Genomic DNA, 26,598 nt, shown 5'->3' with positions numbered 1-26,598 from the left:
TTACAGCTGCGGCCAAAACGGCAAAGCCACTGCCATTTTTAATGCAATAAAAGTCAACTTAAAATATGCAAATTACGCTAGTTTCAAATTTGTGCAGACTGCCGCGACTTGCGGCACGGGCCAAAGACACTCCCACCCAACAAGGCCGACACCGCCTTGCCTTTCGCTGGTTTTTAGTGGCAGCTCCATTTTGGAGTTGTTCACCGCCAGTGTCGAGTGTCGAGTGGGTCGGTCATGGTGTGAAATGTCATTAACATTTCTCTGGGCCATGGACTTTTAATTGTCTGGCCGACTCTGTCTGGGGGTCTCTGCCGATTTGACCTGGCCACAGCAACAGCAACAGCAGCAGCAGCAGCAGCGCCTTTGAAGTTGGCCAAAGACATTAATGTATATTAGTGTCGCAATAAATTAAAAGCATTTTGCTGTTCATATTTGCCAGCAGTCTAGGGTCTGCAGCCCGCTGGCAGCACTCAGCAGCCAGTGCTGAGAAACGCACTTAAATCTAATTGCGGCTCAGCCTGTAAAATGGCCATTTAGATGGCCCCCGACTTTAGTTTGCGTAATCAAATACGTACAGGGCTCTAATGTAATAATACATATACAAATCACCTGACACCCCACTCCAGTGAATTCCCTAATGAGCCATATCACATTACGTCCAACTACAAATTCCAAAAGCAGATCCTTGCTATTGTTTGTCTACTAAAAAAAAAAAAACAACAACAACAAACAACAACAAAATCAACAACAGCAACATAAAACACGTGGCACACAAACACACACAAAGAGCTCGGCCAAAAGGCATTGGGACGTGGCGTGCGCCAGCCTTAACAAAGGCCTCAATTCGAACAATGAAGAACGAGAACTTTGGGTGGCAAGGCATTGGCACCTCCCAGGTCTCGAGGGTCGCGCATTTTCCATCACTAAGCCGCTTAGCGCCAGGTGTCAAGTTTAAAAATCAATTACTTCAAAGTATTACAATAAGAAATCGAGCCGCCCAAGCGAACAGCAGCAACTTGGGCGCGTCTCACGACAAAAGGCTGCAAAATGTTTGTTGTAAACATGAAATGCGATTCGCAGGCAATCGATAAGAAAGTGCCGCAGTAGATAAAAACGAAATCCTTCAACTTAATCCCCCAGTGTCTCCACACACACACACACACACACACATAATGGTTGCTAGACACTTACCGAGCACTTCTCGGCGATTCTCATAGTGTTGCAATTACGCTCAACTGCATTGAACAAAGGAAAATTTGTTCTTTATGTGCGTAATTCCATTAAGCAGCTTATCAAATTGCATGCAATTGTCGCAAATTGATTGATAAAACAAGCCAAAACGTTTAAATTGGGGATAGTCGAATGCAATATGCTCGTTCAGGTTGATTAAATAATGGAAATATTAGGACTTCAATGAATATTTTAAGAGCAGTTGAAACAGAAGGACTCTAAGTGTCAAGATTCTTACGGAAAAGCGCTCAAGATATTATACGATACATATAGATTCTATATGAATAATACTATAGTTCCGATATATTGTATAATACTTAGCCCTATAGAATAATTCTAAATACTTAATGCTTTCATTATTCATATATTATATTTTATTAATTATTATTATTATTATATATTATATTAATTTCATAGCGATTCTGTAGAGCTCCGCGCAGCAACTCATTTCCTATAGTTTCTAGTTTCTGGTTTTAGCGATCTGTTACTCCCACAAATGGTGGCAGTCTCATAATTGAATCTTATGCAGTAGAAGCCGGCTATAACTATGCTCAAGGGACCGTCGTTATATCCGGAAGACTCTATAACCATATAAAACTCATTTAGGTTTATCTGAGGACTAGGATTTTCGTCGCAATAACCATACGAACTCTATAAGCAGTCGTTATAGCCGAATTTTACTCCATTGCAATCACTTAGTCATTGGAATAGGCATGAATAGACATCATCTATCGCATATATTGTTTCCAATTGACAAACGAGTAGACAAAATAAAAACAAACAAGATTCCATGTTGATATTCAAATTGCATACAGTCTACCGTACATGATGGATCTCTTGGTGCAACTCATCAAAGCTGGAAAGCGCAATGAGCTCGTGCCAGGGACGCGTTCAACATATGCCGCAAATGCTGATGCCTTCGGCAATTCATAGCCTACTTTCGGGGCACTTGCTTCGCTTAGAATCTATGCATAGAGCCAGGGGCAGCGGGGCGTGGCGTGGCGCGTGTTTTGTACAAGTTCTCAACTTAAATTGCGCAGCGAACGCGTTTTGATGGCACGCACATAGAGCCAACCGCCCCCAACAGCTCCCGCCCAATTTATATATATATATTTATATATATATACATATATATATATACATATATATGTACATATATTTGGGCAGCTGCTCGAAAGCATGCAAACTGCGCGTTGCGTAGCCTTTGATTGATGAAGTTTTTGAGCAGGAGAAGCAGAAGCACGAGTGCCCCGAAATTGTGGGCCTGGCTGAGTGTTAAACACTAATGGCAGCTTAAATTAGATTAGAGAGCTGTTTTCCTACTCGCCTCTACCTCTTGCACTCCCCCTGCCCCACCCCACGCACTGTGAGTGTGAAGCGTGACCAGCGCATTTGCCATTTCCGCTTCCGCTCGAATTTGAATTTTATAGCATTATTTTCATTTTTGCGGATGGCCATTTATTTAAACTATTTGGCGAAAAGAAAAGAAAAAAAAACAGCGCGCTCGAAAATATTTCTGTATTAAATATCAACTCGTAAAAATCGCACAAAAACACATAAATAAGATTTATTATCATAGTTGCCACGCATACAAACACTCTTCCATGCTCATTACGTATACGCAATGGGGGCTGTTCTTTAGCGCTGAGTGTTAAATTCAACGTAAAAATTACGCTCGAAATTGGGCATTAATATTTAATTAGAAACATTAAAATACACTCTCCATAGAGGATATGGACAGTGGCAAAAATCTAATGCATATTAAATATAATTAATTAAATATATATGAAATCAAATAAATGTTTAAAAATGTTAGGTTAAATATATATGTCAGAAATCTGAAGCAGATTAAATATAAATATATATATTGCAGAAATCTAAAGTAGACTAAATTTTATAAATAAAAAATAAATAAATAGAATATTTATTATATAGAATATTTATACAAATTAAATGAAATATATATTAAATTTTTTGTTGCTTAAATTCTGGCGATTTTTCATGTTTAATAACGCGTTAGTGTATTTTGTGCTCTCTACTTGCCTTTTTTTTTGCATTAAAATCTAACAAAACTTTTGTTTACTTTTCTGCTTTCGTGTCAGCCAGCAGAACACAAATATTTTACTCTCTGTTTTGTTATGTTATGTTATTTATTTTATCCTTTTTTTCTGTTTTGGCCACGTTAGCTGGCTTTGTGTGTGCTTGTGGAATTTCATGGTTACAAATAGTTAATGTACAGTTAATTATTACATAATCACTCGGCCGCACGACACGGCTAACGGGCATACACGTTCCTCGAACTGGCTGCCAAGTCCATTGACTCGCTGCTATTATATATGTGTGTGTATTTGTATATATAAAATATATATATAGTGCTCACTCCGGCTGACATTTGCTCGCGCTGTCAGCCATAAATATTAATTAAAATAAAAAAAGAGTAAGAAAAAAATAGAGCACAGGCACGAATAATCAACAAAAGGGTTGACCATTTGACCCGCAACATTTCCTGTTACTTCAATTGCTATTTCATTCGGGCTAAGACGCTGATGGCCAGAGCCAATTATAATGAAATTGCGGGGCGTGGTCTATTTTTAAATTGCTGCCTATAAATAAGCAAATAATGTGTGGTTCAGTCTCCATGCAAAGAGCAATCCTAATAACCTATTCTAGGTCAAATACAAACCTAAAGAGTAACATATAATAATCGGTTAAAGTATCCAATACTCAATATCTTCATTAATTTGTATATTTAAAAATACAAAAACCACGTAGAAACACACTTAATTGAGTAGAAGGCAATCTATTCCAAATTAATTAATTTTAATTTCAAAATATCTATAAATATATACATATGTGCACAAGGAAGTAATTTCATTCAACGGCTTAACCATCAATTAGACTGAACCCCTTTGGCTAAGAAGTTACGGTAATTACTTTATTTCTTACCCATTGTATAGGTGACTTAATGAGTTTGTTAAAGAAGCAAAAGTGGCACGTGGGGCAGCTCTATAAATTATTTATTTACTCTTGATCAGGGTCGACAGACAGCATTATTTAGCCCAATCCGCGTAAGTGTTTGTTCGTATTTCCATTCGTCCTACCCTAGGAATTACCTTCAAGTTAATCTCTTATTAAGCTATATGTTGAGGGCAGAAGAAGACGCACGTGCGGGAGCCCTATAAATTATATATTTACTCTAGATCAGGGTCGACAATCAATCTGCCTAAGTGCTTGTCCGCATTTCCATTTGTCCGAACTTTAATCCATAATTAGTCAGTTATCTGAAAATCTTGAAGAATTCTCCACACTCGATATCTTTACCTATTCAAAGTAAGCACACAAATTATCATTAGACAGCGCCTAAAATATAGTACAAACTCATTAAGCTGGGTGATAGGCTACGATAGAACGAAGGTTAATAATGAACTATTCATGCACGAAATCTCATTATAATTCGTTAGAAAACACTATCGATATGTATATAGAGTAGAGTTAAAAAATGTTTGCCACAACAGCTCGATCCAGGGCTCAGAATATCTTCCAGTCGGATACTCCTTATAAAGCAATTATGGCAGCTTCTTTCCCTTCCATTCTTTCCTTAACCATCTTCCTAATTTAGCTAAATGAGAGCTCTCTCAACTACAAATAGTTATCCGAAATATCAATCATAAAACATTTAACATTAATTTTCTTGATATTAAAAGCTGCCGCATGATTTGCCAAAATCCACTTGCCAATGCCTGACCACTGCATGAAGTGGCGCAATAAATTGTTTGGCTGACAAAGTCTTGAGCTGGCAAAGGCGCTAAACAGCAGCAAAAGGCAAGTTGATTGAAAAGTTGTTGGCCAACTGGTTAAGGAGTTACCTGGCTAACGTTGTTTAGCTGGAAATTGTGCTCGACTCCCTGTTGGCCCTAAGCTCAGCAGCAGCATCAACAGCAGCACACACACACACACACACACACACACAGAGGTAACTTTTAGCAAAACACTTTGCACATGTTTTTTTGGAACGTTGCGAGCTATTTGACAAAAGTGCCAGGCCAAAAGCTGGGCTATTTATTATGCCTGGCACTTTGGACCAAACACACACACACATGCACACCTATACACCAACACACACACACACACATGCATGCAAGTGGGCAACTGCGTAAATCATTTCCACTTTATGCGCTCTGTAAGCCAGACAATGTCAACAAACAGCAAAGACAGAAGACGCTGAACGCTCAACGACGTGGGCGGGGGCGTGGGCGTGCCCAGATGCGCTGGCAGTGGGAGACAAGCATTATAACGCATTAAAAAGTAGCTGCAGAGTTACGAACGAGTGCGAAGAGGGTTACAGCCCGGCAGAGTTCTGCTGCTGCCAGCAAACGACAATCTCTAGCCAGCCAAAAACTTTGGCCGTTTAGAAAAGTGTCAAGCATTTTATCACACCAGGCGAAAGTCCACAATAACAGCAACAGCAGGAGAGCAACAGAGAGAGGAAGAGAGGGAGAGGGTAGAAATAGTCAGGCCATAATAAATCTGCAGCAAGCGAACAAGAAACGTAAGGCATTGCAGCTAAGCATGCGCCTAAAACTATGCAACGTGCAACAGTAAACAGCGACTAAGTCAAGTGACTGTCTGGCTGACTAACGGACTGGCGGAGTGACGGAGTGACGAACTGACTCACTGACTAACTGTGTGAGTGAGTGACCAACTGACAGTTGGCCATTTGCTAAGTTTGTCCGCACAAACCGAAAAACTTGTCAACATGTTGAGTGCAGCCGCCTCGGGGCCAAGTCGTCGCAGTTGCCCGCACAAACTTTGTGGCAAGCGCAAAATATAAAACAAGTGAAAAAAAATGTGTTAAAAATAGGTGAACAGTGCATGCTTGAATGGCTGATGCTCTACAAGCTGCTAACTATATTTGTGCGCAAGAAAAATAATTTGTAAAACAACTTTAGATATTATGAACCAGATTTAAGTCCAGAAAAAAACAAACTCTAATTGTTTCTATTCATTTAATTATTTTTAATTTTTGTAAATTTTATTATTTCAATAATTTGTTAATTGTTTATTTTATGTTTTATTTAGTTATTCATTATATTTTTTTTTTATTATTTTATTGTATTATTAATTTTTTTTAATTTTTATAAAGCTTTTCGGATTTATTTATTTATTAATTTTATTTTATTATTTTATATTTTTTTTATTTATTTATTTTTTTACGACTTTTCGCTGTATAATATTTTAATTATGAAAATATTTCATATGTAATCAATGAAAAAACTAGATTTTAAGTATTAAAATAACAACACTATATACACATAATAATTAAATGTATATTTGTATAATTCATAAGCTGAGAATAATTTACATATTTGCTAGTAATATTAAAGCAATTAAAATAAAACATTCATTAATTTGCCCCAATTAAGCAAATTTATTCGTAATATGCTTTACAAAGGGCATTTCATTTTTATATAATTCAAATGTCTACCATTTAGCATCTTTACAGGGTATCTGCAGCACCAAGCTACTAAAAGGAAACCTCAACCATAAACAAGCAAGAAAATAAAAAAGAGCTGTCATCAAAAATGAGCACGTGTTTGTTATTTGCGCTCAGGTTTACCTTCATTTTTTTTCCAACCATTTGCACAGTTGCATTCCTGCGGGAGCAAGCGTAGCCATTGTGCTAGCCCGCATCGTGAGTGGATTTTGGGTGTATTCTTTTGGCACATAAAACAAACAAGAGCTACATCAACAACTTATTTGGGCACTAGCTAATTGCATTTCAGATTAACAAGCAAACAATGGAGAGAGAGAAAGAGAAAGAGAGAGAGAGAGTAACTTACTAGACGTAGAGTTAGTTAATAAAGCTGAAAAACCCTGCACTTACAATAGATGGTAATGAAACCTGATATGATATCAAGATTTATATAGTACATAATACAGTAACCTTTCAAGCTAAGATACAGATATAAATCTATCTCTATCTATAACCCCTGCTGCTCATTATACAACTCCAGTAAGTGGAATTAATTTGTTGAAGCTAAAATCACAAAGCATTACGAGACTTTAAGAATTTCTATCGAAATACGTAAAGTTCTTTGCCTTCGCCTGTTCTTTGGCTCCCTTGACAGCTGACGGGCTGAAACTATAAATCTTTGGGAAAATCTCTGGCCCTCACAAAAGCCTGTCGGAATAGCTAATAAAATAAGTTGACGTCAGTTGGAGGCTGGTGACGAATTTTCATTGAATTTTTAATTACCGCTGAGATGAATTGACAAGCGGTTGGCAGGTGTTTCATGTTGCCCACCTGCGGCTTTAATTAATTAAGAGTGAAGCTACAGATTTCACACACAAACACACACACACACACACACACACACACACACACACACAGAGAGAGATGGCACACGGACAGCCTGTGCGGCAGGTTAAAAGTTTTCCCTTTTGGCCCGTCTTGGGAAATTTTAAAACGAGCTGAAGCGGAAAACATCTGCAGGACATTTAAAAGAGTCCTTCGGTTAAGGTGTTTCTGTAATTTGATAGCGCTATAAATTTGCGGCTTGCTGTGACTTTAATGCCTCGGCTCAATTAACGACTGCAAATACCCTTTACCAAGTGCCAATTAGTCTACAAAGTTGGCCAACAGGATTTGGCCAGCGAAGTATCCTGGGCAACGGGCATACCCAGTTGTCAGTGATTCATTTTTGGTTATAGTTGGCGAGACGGGACAAAAAGCAAATTACGTCGCTTATCTGCACAATTTACGTGCTCGGGCACAAAGGACACTGGCTGCCTGGTTAGGTCCTTCGTCTTTTTGTCTGCTGCATTTTGCGCGTCTTTGTGCGCACAGAATTTGTGAATTTCACGTCGAGCGGCAAATTTCGCCAACATCAAATGCAGCGCGTGCCTCTCGAATTCAAAAGGATTCATAGCGCAAAAGCCCGACGCCGCCCCTCCGCCCCCTTACCATCTTAAAACAAAAGAGCCAAAAATGCGAAAACGCCTTGAAGCCAAGGAGACAAGGATGGCGAACGCGCAGCACAGTTCGCATTACAAAAGGACGACGCATCGCTGCAGACGCTTAGAAAAGCGCAGCGCTTGTTGCCCAAAAATGTTCATACTGAATGAAAGTTTTTCTCCCTACATTGTGGAAGCTCTCGCTCTCTTCCTCTCACTCTCGCTCTCTATATATGGTGGGGCATATTCGTGGCCGACAGAAATTGCTTATCGATAAATAAGTATTTTTTTAATTGAGCTGGGGATATTTTCTTGAGTAAGCTGCATGACAGTCTATAGAGATGCTAGCAGCATTCGATTTTACTCTCTTCGCAAAGGCGATAGAACTCTCAGCTAGTGAAAGCTAGCCAAATTCAGCAAAGCTAAAATAAATTAGAAGTCGAACTAGTCTCAGTTTGCTAGGGATAGAATCTGTTGATAGATATGCAGAAAAACTGCAAAATTTTTGATTAATTGTTAATTGGAATTTCTAATTTATATTCATTGCAATTCCAAATGTTAATTAGAAATTATTACGAGTTTGATGGCTTACAAGATTAGCTTAAGTTAGAGAGGCTGGTGAAACCCAATTATTACATATAAGCAGACTCCGCTGTATAGCGTAAATTCTGTAAATTCTGGTCCCCAGCCAAAGTTATATGAGCAAACTTATATGGTTAAAGTGCCTGCCGGGTATACCGACCCTTCAGCGTCGTTATAACCGGACTCTACTGTATTTGTATATTATTATTCAGGTTTAATAATATTCGTATCAAGTTCATGTGATTGAGAAATGTACATAACACTAAATTACCTTTCAAAAGCTCTGTGGCTTACAGTCTTAGAGTCACTGAAGCTGTAATTGCTCTCATTGCAAGTTCGATTTTAATTTAACTACAGTTCAGCAATTGTGATTCAAGCATCGTCAGTCTACCTACAATGCAGTCTATGTATTAAGCTCTATGTATTAGCTCAACTAAATTTCTCGGTCTTGCAGTTCAAGAGGCACAGCTATGCATATCGTAAGCAAGTCGTCTCTCAATAACAACTTCATTTCCATTTCAACAGCGCATGGCAGAGCTGTGCATACCCGATTGCAGCGTAGCAACTTGTTTTCCATTTTTAAGGTCTTTTCTATGCGATGCCAGGCATAGAAATTGCGACTTATTGTATGAAAATAGGAGTCTGTATATGTATGTGTGTGTGTGTGTGTGTGTGTGTATATAGAAAGCTACCAAAAAACATGCTACAAAATTGTAAAGAGCCGCCCGAAATGAGTTGCCAACTGCTGCCACTGGCAGCAGCAACAGCAGCAGCAACAGCAACAACAGCAACATCAGCAACATCAGCAATAGCAACAGCAACTCCAATGGCATATGGAGTATGGGCCAAAAAGCTGGGCTCGCATTTTTGTGACTTTCATGTACCATAAATTATTTTATGTTATTATTATACAATACAAACAAGAACAACAGCCAAGGGGTTGAGGGGCCCAGGCGACGAGCGCCGCGTCGAGCAACAAGCAACAAGCAAATGGTAAATTTTACTTTTATTGCGATTACGCTGGCATCTTGTGTATGAGTATGCATTACTCATATTTAACGGAAACGGGTAGCAGCAGCAGCAGCAGCAGCAGCAGCGCCCAAGAAAATACTAAAACAAGACAATGACAGCACATAAACTGAGCTGCACTTACAGCTGGGACATCAAATTTAATAGACATCATTTCAATGCGATCGATGCGCAATAATAAATAAACTACAAATGTGCATTAGGTGAATGCTCATGAATATAATTGGATAATCGAATGAGAGTTGAGGGGAATAACAGTGAAATGCGAAATATGCAGGGGAATAGAAAATAATTTGGGCAGTAAATTCGAATAGATTTTAACTCGATTAAGCATCACTAAATTGCAGAGTTGTATTAATATATGTGAATCAAATATTACAGCAGCACTAATCTTTTATGGATGAAGCATAGCGCTTACTATCCATATTTCAAGTCATTTCATATTTATAATTTCTATTATTAATTATTATTTGTTATTTAAAAAGCAGCATAGATTGCCTGTGAATCTCTTTGGAGTCAAAAGTAATTAATGAAGTAAGTATATGTTTAATAGGTTAGGCTGGATATGCTAACAGCATAGAAATAAGGCCAAGAATTTCATATTTTTAAATATTGGAATATATATTGTTCATTGTTAAAACAATGAAAAAAAAAAAAAAATCAATAAATCAATTATAGACAATTTCCATACAAAATCAATTTCTGAATCGTTAATTTTCTTATTCGTTCTTAATATTCATCTTATTTAGCTCCTTTTTCTAATATCTGTAACAAACAATCCATAGATTTTTGTCATATCCCTTTTTACTATGGGTAATTTTGAACAAACCAAACAAGTGCTCAACCTACTACTTAAGATGGAAATATTAGGGACAAGTGGCTGCGATTTTAGTATGATATAAAATAAATCGAAGATCATATTTCAAGTGAATTTATATTACGAATACGTTCTGTTAAATCTATAAATTTTTCTTTATGTAATAATAAATATATAAATAAATATTCTAAAAAAATAATATAATAAATAATTTTGATCTGTTGGATCTATATATTTTTGTTTTAAATAATAATAATATATAAATAGGAATATTAAATCAATATTTAAAAAAATGTAATAACTAAATAAAAGAAACCTAACTCAATTCCTGACAAATTCTTATAGCTAAATTAAATTAAATTAAATTGTGAACTATTCATACAAAATCGATTGCACATGAATATGAATATACTCATATGAGCGCATACTCATATTCAACTCATCTGACTATTTTGCCCCGGCAATGTCATGTACTTGATTTTAAAAATTCCATAAGCGTATGTCTTCTGCTAATGGAGAGTTTAGACGGGCGACTGGCGCCTTTTATCGCACCGTCGCGCTTGCAAAGGGCCAGGATAACAGCAACTGCAGCAGCAGGAGCTGGCAAAGAGCAAAAACAAAATGAAATCATAAATGCCCGGACACGTGCCAGAGCAGCTGCCACGTGCAACGCTTGCCAGTTGCAACTTCTCAGTTTTCAGTTTTCAGTTCTCAGTTCTCTCAAATGGCGCCATTTGCGAGCTTTTGGCAACGAGGTGTTAAAGTTCTATTTTCTATGTTATTCATTTCATTTTATTTTTATTTTTTATTTTTGGCAATGCTCCCGCATACTGAGTGAGTTGGTTAAATATTTAAATTTATTTATTGGCGACCCATTTAAAATAATCAAGAACAATAACAACGAGCATAAGAGAGCGCCGAGCTGAGACTTACCGTGTGCTTCCTTCCCAAGTCCAGAGCCCATGCCCATGGTCATGCCCATGCCCATGCCAGCGCCGTGGCCAGCGGCCGAGCCGCCTCCTGCAGATCCTCCGCCGCCGCCGCCACCGAGCATCGAGTGCTGGTGCGCTAATGTGAGCGGCATTACGAACGCCGTAGCCACAGCCAGCAGAGCCATAAAAATTTTCCACATTGTTAACGTGGCCATTTGACTTTTATTGCACTTCATTTTCATGCGCTGCTCCTATTTTCTTTCTGCACTTTCTTCGCTGCCTCCGTTTTTTTTCTGTGTGTGTGTAATTTCCTTTGGCCAAAAGCTGCAGTTAGCTTTTCTTGTTCTTGGCTTGTTTTTTCCTTCCTTATTTTTTTTTTTTTTTTTTTTTTTTTTTTTTGCTATGTGGAACGCTTGTTGATTTTAATTTGATGTGACTTAAGTTGGATTTGGTTTGCAGATTTTGCCAGCCACAGCTGCAGTTTTGGCCCGTCTGCTTGCCAGTTTATGTTGCTCTCCCTCTCTCTCACACTCTCTTTCTCTTTTGACTTCCACCTGCTGCAACAACTACAGCTCCTGTGCCTAGTGGTAGCACATTTCGACTCGCGCCGCGCTGCCAGCAGCTATAAGAGAATAGAGAAAAGAAGAAGAAGAATATGAAAAAAAAAAATTGAAATGCCATCAATTGAGTACGCTGAAAAGTTTTGCCGGGGCAGAGTAGAAGCGTTCTAAGGCGGGTCAGGGGTCTTGCAGCTAGTTAAAAAGTTGTGAAAGTTTTCGTTAAAGTCAAATTGAAGCCGCAATTATCGAGTTGTAAGACGCACACACACACAACGAGTGTATGTGTATGTGTGTCTTAGCCTGGGGCAAGTTAGAGCTAAGCCACATTGGAAATGAACATTTTTAAGCAACTGTTCAGTTTGTCAACTTGTTGAAAAAGTTTTCTACATTCCTATTTCTTAAGGCCATCAACTTCTCAAGTTGTTTAAAGATCGTATGTATATGTTCTGGGCATAGGAAATATATATATATATATTATTTACAGTTATTTGAGTAATAGAAAAAGCAAAGTATGTTTAAGAATTATTATGAAATGAGGTCAACGGTTAAAGTTCAGTTTCAATGAAATACGAATATTTAAATATTAATATGAGAGAAAAAATGTGAAATTATGAATTTCAAATTAATGTGGAGAATGGGATCTAACAAAAAATGTAATTATGAAATCCTACATTATATTGCACTTAGGGCCTGAATAAACTGTCAGCTGCTTATCAATCTTAATTAACTGTACATAATATATATACATATATATACATATATATACATATATACATATATATACATCATATATACAGTCTTTTAGCTTTTAGTCTATGTGCTCGCATTTATATTTCGGTAATACAGTTTGGCTCAAACCACAAGATTTCAATAATTCTATAGAAACTCAGCACAAAAAGTTTTCATCTCAATGACATAAGCAATGAGACTTTCATTTCTGACTTTAACACAGTCTCAACATCAATAATATTTCGCATGCTTTTCAAATCCCAACTCAGCCAGCAGCTGAGCTGCCTTTGTATAGCAGCCAATAGCATTCGCTATCGCATCGTCATCGTCATTGCCATTGCCATTGGCATTGCCATTGCCAAGTAGCTATGCAGATAATGTCGCGACGCCGCAGCAAACAAAAAATTTACAATTTCCGGCAGGAGTGCCTTAACTCACCGTCGCTCGATAAAAAATATTGCCGTGAGCGAAGGATATTCAAAAGGGATGCCAAGGAGAAGAAAGCCGAAAATAGAAATAAATAAATAACTAACATAAAAATTAAGGTACCAAAAATAAAAATGACATACGACAAGAAAAAAAAGAAAGTGAAAAACCAGCAGATAGGTAGAAAGCCACACATATATCTTTCCGTTAAGGGAGAGCAGAAAAAACATGAATTCTATAAAAATGTTCAGATGCAAATAATAGTGATGATTTGCAAATATAGAATGAAAATGTAGCTCACTGCAAACGTGCAAACGTGGGAACAACAAAGAACAACAGAAGCAGAGGAGGAAGAAAAAGAGGCAAACCCCAAACAGAAAAAAGGTTGTAAGAAAAAGGTAAAAGAAACGCTGACAAGCGAAAGGTAGCGCTAATAAATAGACACAAAGGCTGAGGCCACGAGGAAGAAACTCGCAACAGATACAACACGCCGAAAGGGCCAAAAGGTTCACAATGGCATCGAAATTGTGAATGGGTTGCCTCAATGGTTTCTTGCAGCGAGATGGGTAAGCGTCGGAGTTGAAAATAAGAAAATTTGCCGGCAAATCAATAGAAACGCAGCCTGGGCAATTTTTAAGTTTCACCTGTCCTTTTTATCTTTTTGTGCCAAAATACTCTAACAGCTTTATGGATTATATCACTTTGTTAGAAAAGAGGTAACAGTTCTTTAAAAATATTTAAGAAATTTAAATAAATAATTTAAGGCCCTTATTATATTTATATGAGTTAAATATGCTTTCTGATGTTATAGATATATGCATTATAGCTTACGGAATATTAAGAAAAAATATAAAAATAATAAACAAATTTAGATTTCTTCACGCAATTTTAGAGCTTTCAAAATAATTTATAAGCAATTATAATTCCATTGTTTCTTACTTTATACAAATTTAACATTAATTTTTTTAATTTTATATACTGGAATTTATTTAATTGTTGGAAAAATGTGTTCTAAAATATTTTAAGCAAAGTTAACATTTTTTTTTTTTTTTAATTTAATAGACTATTATTTTTTTGACATTCAAAAATGTTTTTTAAAAATGTTAATACATTTTTTAGCGTAAATTTTTTTTTATTAAAGAAGTCAATTAAACTGTCAAATAACGGTTAATGCCCAATTTATATAATCAAAAGACAAAGAGTAGAGTGCATAGAATTCGTGTTCGTTTCTAATTTTGTTGTTGGCACTTCTGTTTCTATTGTCATTTTGTCAACGCGTCCGCCGAGTGTCGTCACTGGAATAGAATGGGCTAGGCATGGTTTGGGTTTGACTTTGAGTTTGGGTGGATTGCTGTTGCTTCTTCTACTGCTGCTGGTGCTGTTGCTGTTGCTGTTGCTGTTGAATATGGCGCAATAGATGCGGGAATCGTTATAAGGGAGAGGCGCTTAATAATGATAAGAATGTAAGACATTGCAATAAGCGGCCAAATGGCCGACAGATAAGCGACGGCACGGCCTCAACAATGGGAAGGTGCCAATGTGAGTGAAATAATAATGCCCCAGATGATAATAATGATGATGCTGTTGATAATGACATTGTTAATAATGATGTTGCTGCCTTTGCCACAGCCACTGCTGCTGCTCCCACTCCTGCTCCTACTCCTGCTTCTGCTACTGATGATGATGATAAAACTAATGGGCCGACGACAATTAGGTATGAGAAATTTGTTTAGGTTCTTTAAATATAGTACAATATGAGAATATGAGAATAAAAACTGAATGGACAGCTTCAACTACACTTGAGCAATTTGCGCACAGTCGAGTGCGCACATTAACCCAAAGAACAAACACATCCAACAGCACACAAAGAGCACAAAACAAACACAACAACAGAGAAGGGGCCTGAGCAAAATCAACATGGCGTACAGGCGCCGGAAACGGAAACGTCGGCCGGTCGAGCGGGCCAACGGACCGAGCGACACATACACACACCAGCATACACATTTATACAAACACACCAGCTTAACGACCCAGCGACCGACCAATAGACAAACATTCAAACAGCAACAGGAAAGACGGCGATGACCAAAGCAATGCAAAACAACAAATGCATTATTAAATAAAGACGAACTGTGCATGCTCTACATTGTGAGAAGTTGGAAATAAAGGAAAATGTATATACGAAATAATGAAAACCTAAAATTCTCTCTCTCTCTCTTTAAATTCTTTCATATATGGATTTGTAAATATAAAAATATGTATAAATTATATATAATTATATATAATTATGAAGTATGTAATTATATTATATTATATAGTTTATTTAAAATTTATTTAATTTATTTATTAGTATATTATTTATTTAGTTATAAGTCATTCATATTTACTTTATTTAAAAATTATTTATTTTATTTTTTATTTATTCGTTAGCATATTAGTTTTTTATTTAATCAAGTATGTATTTCATAAACATATAATTTATTTACAGATTTTTAAATTCATTTATTAGTATTTATTTTATTTAAAAATTTTTAAACTATTTATTAGTGTTTAATTCATTTATTTAGTCAAGTATGATATTGGTATAAAATTTATTCATAATATAAAACATAAAAAAATATATATAATATATATAATAATCATTTTAAACATTTACTACTCAGTCGCTGACTGAATGCACAAATAGACATATTTATATATAATATGTATGTATATATGCACATTTTCTTATGACTATCGTAGAATTTCTACATTTTAGATTTACAAATTTTAATCAACTCTTATTTAATCTATTATGAAATGTATAAAGAGCAAGATTTGATAAGAATTTATAAGTCAAATCGTAGTCTCATACCTCTGTATGACATATGCGAGTAATAAATGCATATATTGCATATAAAAATCTTAAGAATTATTGTTGAATTCAACAAATTTTAATATTTGACTTCTCAGAAATGTAAATTTTTTTATATTTTCTAAACCAAACAAATAAATGCAAATTGTAGAGTAAAAGCAATTGCAACATTTTGCTTTTATTTCAAAGCAAAGGCTACAAATGCAATTATCCTGTTATACTCTATGCTTTCGGGTCAAAAGGAATAGTACAAAATGGAAATGGGAAAACATTTGATAGACACATTTTATTGCATGAAGGCAGCCGCACACAGCCAAGCCAGACAGCAGCAGTGGCAGTGGCAGCCGTAGCTCGTCTCGTCTAGCAATTGCTACTGACATGCACTCATATGGCATGCACATACATGTGTGTGTGTGTGTGTTTGCTTGCTTGCCTAAACACTCTTGACAATGAGCCGTCAATAGCTGCCCGGGCATTTCCTGCTGCTGCACGATGAAGAAAAAATACTAAAACTTAACCCAGCTTCACGTTGTAGTTTATTATTCCCGCAAGTCTCATGCTTTTCTATTTGCTCTAAATAAATTTTTATCATGTGCCACAACTGAAATGTTTCCCCCACTCTTTCTCTCTCTCTCTCTCTCTCTCTCTCTCTCTCTCTCTCTCTCTCTCTCTCTCTCTCTCTCTCTCTCTCTCACACTCTCTCTAGTGTGTATGTGTGTGTGTGTGTAGTCCATCATGCCAGGCTGCTAGCATCATTCTGAGCATTATTCATTTATTCATTCACTTCATTCACTCGCTGCTGGCGCTGTTTCTTATGGTTTTTGTGGTTATTGAAGCGATCATTCGGAACATGCACAGCATTTTCATGTTTGTTATTTTCGTTTCTCTCTGTCCACCACTCGTCCCCTCTTTTGCACCCTCAACTTTTCTCTCTCTCTGCTTTTATTATACTGCCCAACCTCAGAGCAATCCGGCCAAAAACTGTTGGCTCCATTATTAATGGCCAAAACGTTTAATATGCGAATTTAAGAAAATTACTTTCATAACACGACATTAATGGTGACATATAAATGGCATTACTCACACCCCACCCCGGACACTCCTTATTCCCCCTCTCTATCAAGCTCACCCTCCCTCTCTCTCTCTCTCTCTCTCTCTCTCTCTCTCTCTCTCTCTCTCTCTCTCTCTCTCTCTGTGTGTGTCTTCCACTCCCTCTTTGGCGTCTGAACTTATAGCGCATATATCTGATTTTTAGTGTCGATGAGATTTATCGCTCCAACGAATTGCTACGCTGTGGACACAAGCGGAAATCTGTGCGCGACATCCGATTCGTTGCTTGACTTATGGTCAAGAGCTTATGCTTCATATATATGTATATATATGTCATATATATGTATATATATTTGTGCCGCTCTCCCCTCACATTGGCCGAGTACTCGCTTATTTATTGGACTCACTTATGTCTGTGCGACACTTGCGGTCAGCGCCAAATGAAATGAAAACGTTTTTCACATAAACTTAAAAGAAACAGCAAAAAAAAACAAAATAGCAGAAAAATATATATAAACAGATTTATATTGATGCTGATGAAGCATATGTGAGCTATCTAAGCAGAAATCCGTCATAAACGTTTATGTCCTTAATTCATTAAGCTGAGCTTTTGATAGTTTTTACTCACAGCCTTTAGCAGGCCTTTTTAGCAGGAATTGAAATACATTATTTTCAATTAATAATATAAGGAATGAATAAAAAAAATAAGAAAAATATTAGTATACATATATAAATATATAGTTATAAAGATATGCATAGTTATATTAATAATAATAAGGATTAATATGAAAATAAAATAAAAATATTAGTATTTATATATGCGAATATTTGTTAAACAAAATTAAAAAATAATTAATAATATTATTAAGAATTTTCTTCATTCCCAACCATTTCATTTGTTATATATGTAGTCTCAATTTCGTTTTGGATTATCATTTTTACATTATTTTTACTGTTTTTTGGTTTTCCATTCTAGTCTATTTTCATTCTTATATATACATCATATACATCTCTAATTCTCTCTTTCTCTTCCTCTCCCTCCCTCTCTCTCTATCTCTCTCTCTCTCCCTGTCTCTCCCCCTCTCTCTGTCTTCTTTTCTTTATTCTTCACTTAATTCAACTTTAACTTCAAACTTACTTTGCCAATATCTACAAATAATTTCACATTTACACCATTTACTCAGAGTTTGAGAGAGTCATCAGTTTACCGTTACTTTTATAATACACCAGCGTTACATTTACTGGTTTTATTGTGTTGCGTTACTCGATCCTAAGGGGTTTTGTTCGTCCTTTTAGCATTTAGTACAACATTTCCAATGATGAGCGCTCGTTTATTAACGAAATGAAACATTTCGTTTGCTGAGCAAGACGAAAAGTCTGTTGCGAATATATGTATATATAAATACTATATATATATATACTGTATGTATGTACTTATTTGCGCCTTTTATGAGGTAAGTTTGCCAAGCTGGAACTGGAGCTGGAGCTGGAGCTAAAGCTAAGGGCCGACGTAGTCTAGGGGCAATTTTTGGGACTGGGCTGGCGACTGTACGCCGGAGGCCGAAGGCGTGGCGTTTGCCCATTGCTCGAAACTCATCTTGTATTTTGGCTTATCTGCAAGTTTGATGGATTTTTATCCTTTTCGTTGGACGAGGGAGCCAGAGAGCTGAGAGCTGCCTGCCAGACGCCTGCTTATGTATTTTTATTATTATGCCTGTGCTCAGCTACCTCCACCACTCCATCTCTCTCTCTCTCTCTCTCACTCATTGCCTTAGTTTGTTTGTGTTGCTTTGCTGCATTTGTACTTTTTTTTGTGCTGTTGTTATTTTTTGTATATTTTTATTATGGCAGCAGACACACGCAGTTTATTTATTGTGCCTGTATTTTCTTTTGGTCTTTTTGGAGTTTTCCATCTCATTCGCTCCCTTTCTCTCTATCTTTCTCTCTCTCTCTCTCTCTCTCTCTTTCTCTCTCTCTCTCTCTCTCTCTGTCTCTCCGTTTCTTCAGCTTGGCATTTATTTATATTCGCTTCCTGTGTTTTCGCCGCTTGCGTTGTCGGCGCATTTATAAATATAAATGAGTTTTGCTCGATGAAGGTTAAATTGAAATTTACTTTGTGCACAGCCATGGGTTCCCATTTTTTTAAAGAAGCAGTCAACCAGCCAGGACACGCAGTCCTTTCGCATTTATATATACCCATTTATACATACATAAATAAATGTGTGTGTGTGTGTGTATACATGTATTTGCACATCTTTATGTGTGCTGTGCATGATGGAAACCTGCTGCTGAAAAGTTTTAGACCTCTGCATTTCCGCCTTTATGACTTCCCCCCAATTCATTTCACCATTCGCTTTCTTTTCTTGTGGTTTCATTTTAATTTTGATAAGCAAATGCGGCGCATCCTTTTTCAGACTGTTTCTTCTTCTTGTTCGTTTCGAACGTCTTCTTTTCGTTTTGGGTGTGAAAAGTTTGTTTGCCTGGCTGCCTTTTGTTTGGCCTTATCATTTGTCAAAAAGAGCCACAAACGAATGCCTCAAATTGAATATTTGCATAAGTTTATTGAAACAGGCGAACTTCGCATTAAATCAGTGTCGATGGCGTGGTGTGTGTGTGTGTGTTAAAATAGGGGACAGGTATATCAGCACCTTCTCGCTGTATATTTATGTGTGAGCTCGGCATCTGTTTGATTTGGTTTATTTGATACTGAAGGCTCTTGGCTGATTGATTCCTTTGGCACATTTTGAAGCAAACCCAAATAAATTAGCAGAAGTTTTACTTCGAGCTTGACTGAGACTTATATAATATCATATCAGCATATTCTCAGCTATCTTATAACACGCTCTTAGTCAACTAGATAATGTTACCAGGAAAGGCTTATAAAGCAGTCTATTAGCTAATTCTAATTTAAAATTGGATATTCAGAAATGTTAAAATTTTAGCAAAAATATTTTTCCATTCTCTTTCTTCTCTTCTTTCAAATTTTGTTTCAGTTTGATAGAGCTGCTTAAACTTTCAACTAGGAAATAATAGAAGAAATCTTTACAAACTATATATAATATTAATGTTAAAAAAAAAAAAAAACAATGATAGATTAATGAATGCTAAGTTTTTATATGCCCCATTTTTTTATTTATGTTCGAATATACTAATATCGAAAGTATATTTTAAGTAAGCAATAAAAATATTGTATGGCATAATTAAAATTGAATGACTGCATCACACTTACACGCCCACACACACACACACACACATATACACTCATACACTCATGCAGCTCTCCAGGCGCACTTGAAATGATCACAATTCCAGGCAAAGGCACAGTTTTCCATCTGCACACTCATTTTACTGAGAGTGCCACACACCCATACACACTCACACACCCGCACACTCTGTACACACACAAAAAACAAAAAAAAAAAACGGGGTGCTCAAGTTTTATGCGCCCTGACGGATTGTTGCTTTCATTTGTTTTTCTCGTTTTTTGCTTTTCCTTTATTTGGCTTTTTTCGCCAATTCATGCTAACCGCTGTTGTTGTGGGTGTTGCTGTTGTTCAGATCGATTACCGTTACAAGTGCCAGATACTTGAGCGTAAAAACGCAAGCGCACGTGTCTACAGGTTCATCTCCCTCTCTTCGTCTCCCTCTCTCTCTCACTCGCTTCTATGCCCTCTACAGTTGCCGGTATTGTTGTTGTCTGTCATTAGGAAGATTGATTTCGAAGCGTGGCGCCTTTTTCCACCATTGTTGTTCTGGCAGCCAGAGCACGCAAAGCAAAAATACTGAAATACTAAAATACTCAACCCCTACACACTCACACACACTCACAGAGGAACGCAGCGCCCGTACCTAATCTTTTTATTTGGTTTTGCTCTGTCAAGCGCAGATCATTTTGATTATATTTACCGTTGTTGTTGTCAGGTAAATACAGGTGAAATACTTTTCATTTCATGTGAGCACACGTATAAACATTTATGATTCGCTGTCTTTCAAAAACAGAATGGAATTTATATAAGCATCCTTCATTTTCACATCATCTAATATGTTTTTCAATCCCACAATTGGAATTGTTCATGGATACGACATTTATCAATTTTAATTTTATATTTATTTAATTTTAGCAATCGACAATAGTCAACAATTTTCATTTTAATATTATGTACATTTAATGATTTAGTCCATTTTTATTTTTTATTATTTTATGTTATTTTAATTGAAATTATATAGTAAACAATTTTAATCTTTTATTTATTTAAATTTAATGATTTAGTCAACTTATTTTTAATTTTTTTTTTATTATATTTTTTTTTTTTATTATTTTTTCTTTTTTTCTTAAACATATCAATTTTGATTGTAATTCATTATTTTATTCTATTATCCTCAACTTTAAAAATATATGCAGCACAAATATATGAATATATTTTTTACAGTAATAAAAAACATAAAAAAGAAGGGAAAAACATAATTAAAATGAAACATATTATACTGAATTAAACTTTGAATTGCATTAAACTTTTTCTAAGCGGAGCACACACAGACACACGCACTCCAAACGCTCACACACACTCGCACAACTGGGAATCGTGGGGACACCTAAAAAGTACATTAAAATCACATTAACCCGTCAACGCTTTAAGCTGCGTATACGTAACTTTTGTTTATGCGTTTTGCTTAATGCCCAAATGCGAAGTACACAAAGCGCACGCAAATTGGTTTTTCGGTTTGCTCAGCACTTTGATAAGCCAATGACGATATATATATATTTATATATCATATACATATATATATATATATATACATATAAACACAGATATGTATGTGTGTGCGAACCCTTTTCTATACAGAGGCGCAGACAGTTAAAACTCTCAACTACGTTGCTACGTATCAGCTGGCAGGCGTAATTGGCTTTTCGCTATAAATTTCAACAATTGTTTGGCACGCAGCACGCATCATGCCGCGACCCCGCCCATTGCTAAGCATCGCCTCCCCAGCAACTGTGCCGCAAGCTCCCCAGGGACACTAGGCTTAAATCGTGCGGATGTTTAGGGATGTATGAGTGCCTGTGTGTGGGTGTGTGTGTGAGTGTGCTGTGAGTGTGTGAGTAAATTGTCAAAATTTTGTGGACATTTGGGCGACACAAGCAGCTTATCAAAAATGCAGCATGCGAAGCCTGTGTAACTGTAGCAGCCATCATACACCCTCACACACACCCACACATACACACAGCTTCAGCTGCTGCTTTTGGCCTGCTCGTGCGTGCTTTGGCCAATTGGTTGGCCCGGTCATTTGTGTAAGTCGAAATTGGTTTTTTAGTTGTTCCCTGTTTCAGCCTCATTTTCATATTCCAATTGTCAACTGAGGCGCACAAAAACATAGGAAGAGAGAGAGGGAAAGAGAAAATGAGAGATAGAACAAGCGAGAGGCTGCTCTTTATTTATTTAACTAATTTATTTACATTAACTTTAACTAGGCGCCAACTAACTGCACGAAATGCTTTCAGGTAAACAGCAGCTGCAGGAGGCAGCCGAAACAAAGAGACGACAGCACCATCTTTTCCTAATGAAAACCTACAAATTTAATAAACAACCGTCCTTGGAGAGTCAAGAACAGCGAGTCGCTTTTTCGAGAATGTTGAAAATAAAAACAAAGAAATTTTCTTTGCTAAAACTTAGCTGTAGCTCGGGCTAGGTTTGCTTAGTAAATGCATACATATATGGTTTTTGAGTTGAATTCTAATGTAATGTAATAGTAAATTTTCTTTCATTATATTTATAATTTTGTTTTAGCTTTTTATTTTTTTTTTTATTTATTTAACATTTTTTTTTTTTTTTTTTTTTTTTTGTAGCACTTTTCTATTTCATTTTATTTAGTTTTGCCTTTTTTATAACCATTAAATAACATTATTATTGAAACTCGTATGTACATATATATTTATATTTTAATATATTTAATAAATTTATTTTTTTATGTATATTTTTTTCTATTATGTAACAAATTTTCTTTCATATTTATTTATTAATTTATTTATTGTTTAAAAAATATTTAATTTTCGACTCAAATTTTGCAAAAAAAAAAATTATATTTTCCATATGTTTATTTTTTATTTTAACTTTTATTATGCTAACAAATATAAATTTAAAAAAAAAAATGCAAATATATTAAATTTTCTGCAATCTCTCTGAAATAGTAGTCTATATTAAAATTTCAAGTGGCCTAAAAACGTGCACAACGGAAGAGCATTTGAATACGGTCTTAGACTAACTTATCTAGCTTCCTGCAGTTAGACAACACACTTTGAAAATATACAGCAGAATATATATATAGAATTCATACATATATTTCTATAAAAGAGAAAAATAAAATAATAAAACAAGTAAATAAACTTGAGGCAAAAGTTTTGCCAACTTTTTGGCAGACAGTTGGCGCATTTTAAGTTACGGCAATCGACACAGCGAAGAAGGCGGCGTAACGGCACTTGGGTGGAAAGGCAACGGGACACACAGGAACAGAGACAGGGAGAGCAGAAGTGTGCGAAAGTGAAAAATTGGCGCAGCGAGACAAGAGCTTAAAGTACCGCAAATTTTCACAGACCAAAAAATAAAAACAGACTCTGAATATTGAGCAGACGCTTTAAAGCAGCTGTTGGCCATATATAGCGCCAAAACTTACCTGGCCAACAAATTGAGTTTTGGCCTGGCGAACTGATAATCCTTGAGTGGTTGCTGCTGTTATTGTTGTTGTTGCTGCTGCTATTGCTATTGCGGTTGTTTATTGTTGTTATTATTGTTGCTGGACTGTGTCACGCACAAGGGCAGCAGTGGTTTGGCCGTTCACAAAACATGGCTCAAACTTTTTGGCCACGTGACCAAGGAGTTAAACCGGAACAACAGCTAGAACAAGACACACTCACTCACACTCACGCAGAAACACAGGTCGAGTTGTTGTTGTTGTTGTTGTTGCTAACACGCTTTTAATATATGCCAAAAATATAGAACAGAGCACAACAATTAAAGCAAGTGACGAAAGTTGCCTAGAGTCGAGTGGGTTTACTTCACTTCACTTTAGTATAACTGTAAACGAAATTCAGAACACTCGCCTCACTCATTCTCTAACTGTAAATACATCGAGATATGCCCCTGCTTGCTTTACGCACACACATTTGCGACATTTACCGTTAATGCACTGCAATGGTAATCGGTTTGGCGATATTTGTTTAACCTGAATATGAGTTTTGTTTCTATTCAACAAACGCTTTGATAATTGTAATTTTATTGTGTCTTCGATTTGCGTCGTTTTGCCGAATTCACCGTTACGAACGAACACGATTTATGCGCGAGACAAGCGACAGCATTTCTGCATACGTTCAGTACACTCCGACGGCTGAGCTTCAACTGAAGCTAGAACGGACAACAGCCGCTTCGTTGAGCATCGTTCAGACCAAAACACGAAGCGTGTGATACGTGTACGTACTACGTAGGCAAACGACCATACGAGAGGACGACATGGCACGATGGCATGAAACGGACACAACAATACGAAGTGTAGAAACGAGCAGCGAAACTGCTGAATACGAGACGATGTAAAGCAACGACGACGAGAGACCGACCAGGAGAGAGAGAGAGAGAGAGAGAGAAACTGCTAAACAGCTGTAAATACACAGGCTAATGTTAGGATTGAGCGGTGTTTAGTCTGTTAAAAGATAGGCAACGGCAATTGCATTCAGCAATTTTTTTATGCTTTCTGAGCTTGATCTCTATGATCAGCAAGATTTCTAGTGAAATTGCACATTATATTTTATTATTAATTTAGCCAAATATATGCCTAACTAGGTAGCATTTACCAAATAAGAGAACTGCTGGAAAACACTGACTATAGGACAAAATATTCATTTATAAACAATATGGAGCTTATGATCATTAAATCGCCACACTTAACAGCGCACTTCCGCTTAACATTGTGCTTGTTGCGCTCCGTATAAGACTCGTATGCTTCTCTCGCACATTGGAGCACTCGCCAGTACACAGAAAGCGCCATCTAGCAGAAATATCTGAGAGTTTCATCTATATAAGAGAGCGAGCAAAATAGGCATAAAAAGGGTTGCCGTCTTGGCTAGCTGTTAAGAGTCACTGTTAAGTTGAACTGTTGAAATATTCTGAATAACTGACTATGACTATTTTTATTATTTAAATAATCAAATGAAATAATTAATTAATTAAGTACACAAAATCAACCCATTTTGCATTTAAATATGGCATAAATAAACAAATATCAGTATACTTGCCTTTAGGTCTCTGTATTTAACTATAATGTTTGAAGATATTTCCATCTCCAATAAGCATTTCTTCTTATGTGATAATCAGCTCTCAACTTTGAGAACTTTTGCCTTTCAAGCTTTTACACACACTTAAAATCAGAGCACCGCAATGCAAGCCAATTAACTTGAATGTTTTCCAACACTAACATACATTCATTCATGTGTGTTTGTGTATAGCATATATATCTGTTTTCTTTTTCTGCTTCTTCTCAAGTGCGCTTCTTTATTGCCTTAGTGAACTTACACCAATACCACTCTGCCTCACCCATCCCTTCAATTGCCGTCCCTGTCTCTCTCATTTAGTTCCAACTGCAGCCGATGCCGCTGCAATCACTCAAAGTAAAAATTGTCATCAAGTTTCTCACAGAAGATGCTAACAGAAAAAATGGCATAAAAAACAGTTGTAAATGCTAGTGCTGTGAATGAGGGACTAACAACTACCCTGTAATTGTATTGATGCATTTGTGTATTATATCTGTTTATTTATATTATTTATTTAAATCGGTTTGTATTATATATTAAAAAGAGAATCACATTTAAGCTTACAAGTGTAAAATACCCTGTATTACAGGGCCTGTACAGTTAGAATCGAAATAGTAATTATATAAAATATAATAGAAATAATTTGAAACCAAGCAACCCTATATTTATTGTATGGTATTCTAAAGGAAAATAGTAGTAAAACCAAAAAACGAATTGCAACAAAATGTTCAAACACACTCAACGAAATTGACTTAAATAAATAAATGGCATAAAAAACAAAGACAAACACATGCACTGCAGCAGCAGCAGCAGCAGCGAGATGGAGAGCGAGAGTGTGAGAGAACATTCAAAGGGCATGGCACACATACAAACAAACAAACACACACACGCACACTCATCCAATTGCCTGACATCAAATTTACAACTAAGAAATGGCCGAAGCGTAGCTTAGACAAAGAGTATAAGAGAGGGGTTAGAGCTTAGCTACTGCTGTTCCTCTCTTCCTCATTCCATTTGATGCACTCGATGCAGCAGCAGCAGCAACAACAACAACAGCAGCATCGGCAGCAGCAACAATGACAACATTTAGTAGCTCATCCATTTTCATTTGTATTAAGCGAAAAGCCAAAAGTGCCGTC

General features: G+C 36.4%; 1 protein-coding gene across 1 annotated transcript in view; it reads right to left on the bottom strand.

The window, feature by feature from the left end:
* Window positions 1–24,608, bottom strand: part of side-II (sidestep II transmembrane protein) — an 88,922-nt gene extending 64,314 nt beyond the window's left edge. The window contains exons 1-2 of the mRNA XM_089465875.1: window positions 23,833–24,608; window positions 11,546–12,166 (exon numbers count right to left, since the gene is read on the bottom strand). Of these exons, the coding sequence (XP_089322001.1) occupies window positions 11,546–11,786 (241 nt within the window). The 5' untranslated portion in view covers window positions 11,787–12,166; window positions 23,833–24,608. The remainder of the gene's footprint in view (window positions 1–11,545; window positions 12,167–23,832) is intronic.
* Window positions 24,609–26,598: the final 1,990 nt, after the last annotated feature.

Source organism: Drosophila arizonae, chromosome 3 (genome assembly GCF_054131065.1).
Source record: "Drosophila arizonae isolate 15081-1271.41 chromosome 3, UAZ_ARI_1.0, whole genome shotgun sequence".
Lineage (NCBI taxonomy): Eukaryota > Metazoa > Arthropoda > Insecta > Diptera > Drosophilidae > Drosophila > Drosophila arizonae.
The sequence above is the reverse complement of the archived record's forward strand: the minus strand, read 5'-3'. Positions and strand labels throughout refer to the sequence as shown.